We start from the raw sequence: 8836 nt of genomic DNA, 5'->3' as shown, positions 1-8836 counted from the left end.
AACATCTTGAAACAGTGAAAATATCAACACGGTCAAACTTTCAAACTCGATACACACCTGGACAGGAAAAGTTTGCAAAGACTCGCCATCCTCCTGAAAGATGTATTTCCCCAACAGATGGCCTTGTTCATCATTCTCATCCTGTAAACCCTAAAAAAAAAAAAAAAGAGCATCGACTCCAGTATTCGAATAAGGAAGTGGCCTTCACCAAGGAAAGTTGCGTAGTGCAGTGGTTCTCAACAGGGACTCGGCAAAGGTCAGCGATAAATGACCGCAGACCGCCAATTGGGAATCACGTAATTTCATGGTCTTTACTGTCTCTACTTCAGCACGTCATACATCTCCAATAACGTTTTCCAGCAATATATATTTTTTTTTTTTATAATTGCCAAGTTTAGGAAATTGTCTAGTCAAGTACACATGAAGTGCCTGATGGAATGACCTGGAAAAACTCGTCGTTGTATTCATTGCTGGCAAAACCCCCAAAAAATCCTGCCCCTTGCACTGCCACACCATGTGCCGTCATGGCATGTAATAATAGTTCAAACCTTTGGCTTTGTCGGAGGCTCGGAGCGGGTTCTTCACTCGTGTGAAAAAACATACATACATGGAAAATGTAACTTGAACCGCTCACCATACATTCATGAACATACATAGTATAAAGGGGAACTGTTCCTGATTGCTACATAAGTACTACTAATCAATATTCATGAACAATCCATCCTTGTGGTTCAAGAATAAATTCAGATACTATGATTTAATTGCGACAATAGACATGTTTTGTTTTGAAGTAAAGTACAAAAGGATTGTTGATTAAGTAGTGTTACTTTAAGTTGACAAAGCTACAGGTTCCATCTCAATCATGTCAAAATCAACAACAGGGAGAATTGATTTGCAATACATGTCCCCTACCAAGTTTCAGTGCAATATGTTGAAGGGTAAAAGGAAAAAGCGATTAAAAAAATAATAATCAAATAACAGGTTCTGCAAGACATGAGGTAAAATGGCTCCAAAATGAATTTTTTCACTCTTCTAAAGGTAATTATTGTATGTCTGATTTTATTTTACACCGTCCAGTGACATCGGTCGTGATCTTTTTGGATTCGGATTCCACTTTTATTATTATTTTTTTAACATATAGTAATACTTATTAATTTTATTATTAATTTTAACATATAGTAATACATACTAGTACAACATGGAATTGGTTTGATTATTATTAACAGTGCGTTAAGGGGTACGGCTGACACGATGACCACCGAGGTACGCACAATCTCTTCTAAGCTTTCTAACCTGGGTTTGAATCCCGACCCACCTAAAAACTATCATCTCGGTGTTTCACAGACGGTAAATCATCACTGTGTGCCTTCCCTCCGATGGACGTTCAACTGGACGTCCCGTCTTCTGGCATTAGGTGATAGATGTTAAACTGGGTCCAGTCTACCGACATTAGTTGGTGGACGTAAAAAAATCCCCACGGTGTCCTTCACGAAGAGTAGGCGAGCTATCGCCGGCACCGTGACCAAATTACAAATTCTGCCCAACTACTGCTGGGAAAGCAATGGCAAACCAAACCACCCAGTATAACCATTTCAGTCAGGTCAGTCTTTTGGGACTGCCACTGGTAAACATGTAACCCAGTGCTACGTGCCACATGGTCCAACATGGTAAACCAACACTTCTGAATGGCATTGCTAGTGGGGAGGATGACTGACACCCGGCCATGACCAAAAACAACACCTGTGAAAGGGCGGATGAGCTCCTGTAGGGAGCCAACGGCCATTCAGTAAGGAGATTGTGTCTCCTAAAAAACACCCATCTGGTTTGGACCGGTTCAAGTTATACTAAAGACTTAAAATGGTACGTGCTGCTTCTTTGCTTGAAAAGGATAGAGCACGGACAATCGCCATTGGTTGGCATCCATGGAGAGGAGGACATTCTTCTTGAGCAAATGCCCTGCTGAGTACGGTGAGAAAAGAGGCGCCATTGTCATGACGTCGCTGGTACCCAGAGTATCCCAGGAAGTGACGGTAGTGACTGCACTTTCGCAATCTCAGTGACAGTGTTAAGTGTTTGTCTCGTCAGTGTGTCTTTGTGTGTGTGTGTGTGTGTGTGTGTGTGTGTGTGTGTGTGCCGTTGGTTGTTATCTCCATTTACGGGTTTCAGGAGATGAATGGAGACCTCCCTGGACCCAAAGTATCCATCTTCGCTTCGGTATGGGATCCACGATTCATGGACCAAGCTGTTCAAGTGGTGTGTGTGTGTGTGTGTGTGTGTGTGTGTGTGTGTGTGTGTGTGTGTGTGTGTGTGTGTGTGTATATGTCGGTGAATGAAAGAGGGATAGAATTGTGAGGAACAGAAATGAAAAAACCAGATGTGTGTGTGTGTGTGTGTGTGCGTCAACTCTATTATGAGGCTTAGCCCAAGTATAAAAAAAAAAATTGCTCAGAAAGCTGCTTTGGTGACAGATGCCCTGTAACGAATATGGTACATCAGATATCAAATATTAGTGATTGAATAGCCAAAGCAAAAAATGAAAAGGAAATTAAAGCTGTTTAAAAAGGATAGAGCACGGACATGTAGAGAGGAGAAGAGAGTGGGGAAGAAGGAAGTAGGATGTGAGGGGAGAGAGAAAGGAATGGGGGAGGTACAGGGAGTGTGGAGGAGGGAGAGGGGAGTGGGGGAGAGATAGAGGAGTGGGGGAGAGATAGAGGAGTGGGGGAGAGATAGAGGAGTGGGGGAGAGATAGTGGAGAGATAACGTAGTGGGGGAGTGGAGGGAGTAGAATGGGGAGAGAAGGGAGGAACAGAGGAATATGGAGGGAGAGGAGAAGGGGCATACTTTTGCTAGCTTTTTCCATCATTTGGGACTGGTACTCTTCCTAGTATCTTATAAGAGCTGGTGGAAAATATCATGATCAATCAACTCAGTGTGGAATCAAATTAAAGGTCGAGGACCTTATGCAATAGAAAATTGATATAATGGAAAAGTTTTCACAAAAAGCATACAAATATGCATACCACTACTATTACTTATCCTGCCTGCACTGGAGTATGTGTGCAAAAGCTCTGAAGTTTACACTACAAAGTATAAATGGGGAACAACAATCTGATAAAAAGCACTACAAGGCCATTTTGAATAATGTTTCTAGAGCGAGGTAACAGCTTGTTCATCGTTGGAATCATCGCCTTCAACATCTGCTTCAAAAGCGAATTTGTGGATCGTCGTGGCATTGTTCTGGAAATAATTGCAAGTGCATAGATCGGTGCACGGCAAGTCATTAGATCGGCAACAGTGATGTCCTTCACATTGGGTCTTTGCAGACCTACACTGCACGGCCCACACGACATCAGTCGGAGCCTGCTTTTTCAGCATCCAACGAACCCTGATCTGTCTATCTTCTACAATCCAATCACGATCATTTGGATTTGGAGGTTCGATGAACTGATTGAAGGCGTGTTTGAACATAAGTGAGCTTGATAATTGACCCGAAGTATATGCTGGTACAGAGCATCCACCGTATGAGGCAGACTCCACACATCAAAAATGGACGACGAGCAAAATACTCCGTAGAGAGCCTCATTGATCGTATCAACCGGCTGACTGTACAGGCGAGCCACAAACTCCTCGAGCATCAGTAACAGTACGTTAGCGACTGAGAAGGTCGAGCTAAGGTCAATGAACGCCTACATAAATGTTGCACTGCGTTCCATGAGTTGGAATGCTTTCATTTTTTTCCCTTGCGATGGAAACAACTTGTGGAGGCACAACCTGTGAGCGGATGAAGTCCGGGTAAAGCGTTACAAACATGACTACCGAGGACTGCTGACATAGTGTTCAACTCCAATAGTCTAGTCTAGTCTTGGGCTTGATACCTGTTTCAAGAATAGTATCCGCGTCATTGTCTGACATATTGGCCAACTAGTAAAACTATGGAAACGTCAGTGTCAAAACCAGAAATCACAAAAGCCCCAAAATGAGTTGAAGCATCTTTGCAATGAAGGGCTAACGAGTGCTGCTTCCTCGTGATTACTGGATAGAGATGGCATTTATTGTCACTAATACTTCACATCTCCCTTGTGCCATCGATGTTTTTTGAGTCTCTGTTTATGGTCTGCTTGATGACATGCGATAGATAGCCAAGAAGCCATAACACACCTGCCTCTGATCTGTCCAATCCATGACACATGCTTGTCTGTAGTGAAGAGCGAGTTTCACTCAACCTCGTCCTCTCAAGCCAGTACATAGGGGGATGTCGAGCATAATGAGTTCGATCATATGCATGAAACAATGGCATCATGAGCCGGATCCTTGCCAGGTGCCCTTCCCAATCCGAAGTTCTTGTAGCACGTATGAAGTTCAGAAGGAGGCTGACTATTTCCAGGTAACTAGTCCAGAGAGCGAATGCATCATTGGCCTTTCTCTGACGAGCAATTAATTCCTTGTACTCTTTTGTCAACTCATCAACTTCCCAGCTATTCAGAAGATCCCTTAACAGTGCTGAGGGGTACGAATTCAACGAACGGATCAAGAGCTGTTCCATCCAGCCTTTGCTTCCCATCAGGAAGTTGATTAACAAATGCTTCAAGTCATAGACGCTCGAATGCTTCAAACAATTTTATGTACACAGATGGCACGATTGTAATGTTTTCCACTTATGGATCGGATCCTTGAGACACCAATCCAGATTCAACGATTATGTCATGTAATTTGGCATCATCGAACAGCTTCCCAATTATAAACATGAAATTCATGCTGGCATGAAATTCTCCTAGCCAGGGGAACCAGTCGAGTGGATATGTCATCGTCTTTCCATTTTATCTCCTCTGCTTTTCAGTAAATTGCCTGGTCGAATACTACGATCATACTGTCGAGTTTGACCTGGTTGACAATATTAACTCTCCGATTCAGAATCATGTACATGGTGTTGAGCTCTGTCGATGACGCCACATTGCCTGGTTGATATCCAATGGGAGAGGTTGTGATTTGTTTCGTTCCTTGTGACAGCGTGTTGAATCCAGTCCAATTGGGCAAAATCACATCACCGCATACAATGCATCGAGGTCTGCACCATGTTTGATACTATCTTCCATTTCTTCAATATGGGCATGGTTCATACCGATATCTGAAAACTGAGGGCCCTGACGTTCGCCACTCCACGATATTAGGTCAAGATGGAAGATCGTACCGACTCGAGTGACCGCTGCCTTTGTGAGATTGCGGCTCTGTTATCATCATCATCAATTGAGAGTTCAGAATACTGATTGATGTGTAGTACCAGCTGTACTCAAGGTTTCTTCAGAAAAGTCAACACTGTCCCATACTAATATTGTAGGCTTCCTCTCTGAGATCTGAGAAGCCTCTTGAAATGCCATCGGCACCTTGATTCAGCTGTAGCTGTGCAAATGCAGTTTCTAGAGCAATTTCTGTACTGTTGATGCAGTGTCTGAGTTTGCTGATCAGATTCACTATTTTGGAGCTTCCACTCAAATGCTTCACGGTCAGCCCCAACACATGATTTTAGCATAATTATTTCCCTTTGGCCTATAGGTAAAGGTCCCGGTGTGTACCCTGGTTTAGAATAGGTACACCGTATCCCTGCGTGTCGTAAGATGCGACTAAGAGGGTTGGCGTCAGGAATGGCATCCGGCCATAAAAACATTGCCTCAAAAAGAGAACCATGACAATTACAACTACATATGAGCAGGGTACAGCCCGAAGTGGAGATCGGTTTCTGAGGTTTGGGACATGGAATGTAGGGACAATGACAGGGAGATCAGGAGAAGTGGTGGAAGTATTGATCAGAAGAAGAGTGGACATATGTTGTGTGCAAGAGACGAGATGGAAGGGAAGTGGTGTGAGAATGGTGAAGGGTAGGCAGGGACAGAAATACAAGTTTGTGCGGCAAGGGTGCCCGGAGGGTGTGAATGGTGTTGGTGTCCTGCTTTCTGAGGAGTTTGTAGACAGTGTGGTGAGTGTGACTAGAGTGAGTGATAGGTTGATGATGGTGCAAATAATGATTGGAAAACTCTTGGTGAACGTCATCTCGGGATATGCTCCGCAGGTTGGTCGGAGCGATGAAGAGAAGGACAAGTTCTGGTGTGCGATAGAGAAGCTGATGGAAAACGTGAAAGATGAGGAAGTTGTTGTGGTAGGAGGAGACCTGAATTGACATGTGGGAAGGAGTATGGATGGTTTTGAGGGAGTTCATGGGCGTTACGGATATGGTGTGAGAAAAGGAGAAGGTGAAAGGATTTTGGAGTTTGCTGATGGAGCTGATTTGTTGATTTGTAATACTCAGTTCCAGAAAGAGGATAATAAGCTTGTTACATACACGTCGGGTGCATCGACGACAACCGTTGACTACCTGATGGTGCGTAGGCGAGATAGTGGGCACCTCCGGGACACAAAGGTGATCCTGGGGGAGGAGACTGTTTCACAGCACCACTTGGTTGTCTGCGACATAAGGGTGAAAGGTGCGAGGAGAGCTCGGCGGGTGAAGTACCAACCGAGAATGAAGGTGTGGTGTTGAAAGAGGTGACAGTAAGGGAGGCATTAAAAGAGAGGCTGAGTAGGGTAGAGGATGATGTGGTTGAGCTTGAAAGTGGTTGGATGTGAATGAAAGATAGTCTGTTGGGAGCCGTTGGTGAGGTATGTGGATGGACAAAAGGACCACCGAAGCACTCGGAAACATGGTGGTGGGATGAGGAAGTTGGAAAGAGGATTGACGAGAAGAGGAAGAAGTTCAAGGAGTGGCAGAAGGCGAAGGGTATGGGAGCAGAAAAAGCAGAGCATGAAAGTTATAAGGCAGCCAAGAAGGCTGCAAAGAAAGAGGTAGCAAAGGCGCAGGAGGCATGTAGGAAAAAGTTCGGAGAACGCTTGGATTTGGAAGAGGGTCAGAGAGTGGTATTCAGGATTGCAAAGCAGATAGCGAAAGAGAGGTGTGATGTGATGGGGGTGAGTTGCTTGTAGGATGAAGTGGGACAAATCGTTGTGGACCCAGATGGAATTAAAGGAAGATGGAAAAGATATATGGAAATGCTGTTGAATACAGAGAATGAATGGGATGGCAACATTGAGAGTAACCCAGTTTTAGGACCGGCAGAGAAGATAACTGCGAAGGAAGTTGAGGAAGCGATAAAAGCAATGAAGAGTATAAAAGCGGGAGGGCCGACGGGAGTTGTGGCAGATATGTTGAAGGCAGCAGGAAGTGGGGTGTGAAGAGAATGACAGAGATCTGTAATCTGGTGGTGAAAGAAGGCCGCATTCCAGTGGATTGGGAACTGAGTACCCTCGTCCCTCTATACAAGGGGAAAGGTGACCCTCTGGAGTGTGGCTCATACCGAGCGATAAAGTTATTGGAGCATGGAATGAAGGTATTGGAAAGGGTGTTGGAGAGGAGGATAAGGAAGAAGGTGAAGATCGACGAAATGCAGTTTGGATTCATGCCAGGAAGAGGAACGACAGACGCGCTCTTTATTGTGAGGCAGTTGCAGGAGAAGTACATGGAGAAGAGGAAGAAGTTGTTTTTTGGGTTTGTTGATCTGGAGAAAGCATTCGATAGGGTTCCACGCAAAGTATTGACATGGGCATTGAGGAAGTTAGGAGTGGAGGAATGGTTGATCAGAGTAGTGATGGCAATGTACAAAAGAGCGCGCACAGCTGTAAGGACGAAGGACGGGAACAGTGGTGAGTTTGAAGTGAGTGTGGGAGTGCATCAGGGGTCGGTACTAAGTCCACTACTATTTGTAGCTGTGATGGAGGTGCTGGCTCAGAACGTAAAGGAGGGTTTACCGTGGGAGTTGTTGTATGCAGATGATCTGGTGTTGATTGCGGAAAGTATGGATGGACTGAAGGAAAAGATGAACAAGTGGAAGGAATGTATGGAGACAAAAGGTCTGAAAGTGACTATCGGATGATATCGGTGATGGCAAGTGGTAAAGCATGTGGTGAGGTGGAAAGAACTGAGAAGTGGCCATGTGCTGTGTGCAGGAAGGGTGTCGGAGTGAACTCCATTCAATGTACAATGTGCGCTGAGTGGGTTCATCAAAAATGTAGAGGTCTGAGAGGGTCATTAACCAGTGTGGCAGCTACATTCAAATGTAAGGTGTGCACAGAGGGAGCTGCAGATGGAGGAAATGTCGAGTTGGATCTTGGAGACGGCGTGAAGCTGGAAGGTGTGAAAACATTTTGCTACCTCGGAGACATGCTGAATGTCATGCTGAATGGAGAAGGTGGATCAGACTTGGCAACGGTTGCTGGAGTGAGATGTGCATGGAAGAAGTTTCGGGAACTGAGTGGCGTGCTGATGAGGAGGGGAGTGTCCTTGAAGCTGAATGGAAAGGTGTATGCTGCATGTGTGAGAAGTGTTATGATTTATGGGAGCGAGACATAGGTAATGATCGTAGAGCAGCAACGAAGGCTGGAAAGGGTGGAAATGCGAATGGTTCGGTGGATGTGTGGAGTATCGTTGAGAGAGAGGAAGACAAATGATGAATTGCGAAAGATGATGGGAATAGAGCCTGTGATTGATGCTGTGAAGAGGAACAGGTTGAGATGGTTTGGTCATGTGTTGAGGAAGGATGAAAGTGACTGGTTGAGAAGAGTGATGGAAATGAATGTAGAAGGAAGTAGAGGACGGGGAAGACCGAGAAAGACTCGGCTAAAGATGGTGGAAGAAGAAATGCGGGCAAGGGGGTTAACAAGGAGAGATGCAGAAAATAGGGCAAAATGGAGAAGATTGTCATGGGGACTGCAAGGCTAACCCCCGCTCTAGCAGGGAAAATGGCCTTAAAATGCATGTTGTTGTTGTTTTGTTGGCCTGTAGGTAAAGGAC

At 44.9% G+C, this 8836-nt stretch overlaps 1 protein-coding gene across 11 annotated transcripts in view; it reads right to left on the bottom strand.

Annotated features, from left to right (window-relative positions):
* LOC137423431 (SUN domain-containing protein 1) overlaps positions 1 to 8836 on the bottom strand; it is a 90337-nt gene that overhangs the window by 482 nt on the left and 81019 nt on the right. For all 11 annotated transcript variants that reach the window (XM_078774205.1, XM_078774203.1, XM_078774208.1 and 8 more), the window contains one exon: positions 58 to 150. In XM_078774205.1, the coding sequence (XP_078630331.1) occupies positions 58 to 150 (93 nt within the window). The remainder of the gene's footprint in view (positions 1 to 57; positions 151 to 8836) is intronic.

The sequence above is a fragment of the Myxine glutinosa genome, chromosome 3, assembly GCF_964187855.1.
Source record: "Myxine glutinosa chromosome 3, kmMyxGlut1.1, whole genome shotgun sequence".
Classification (NCBI taxonomy): domain Eukaryota; kingdom Metazoa; phylum Chordata; class Myxini; order Myxiniformes; family Myxinidae; genus Myxine; species Myxine glutinosa.
Note: the sequence above shows the minus strand (reverse complement) of the source record. Positions and strands in the feature narration are given on the sequence as shown.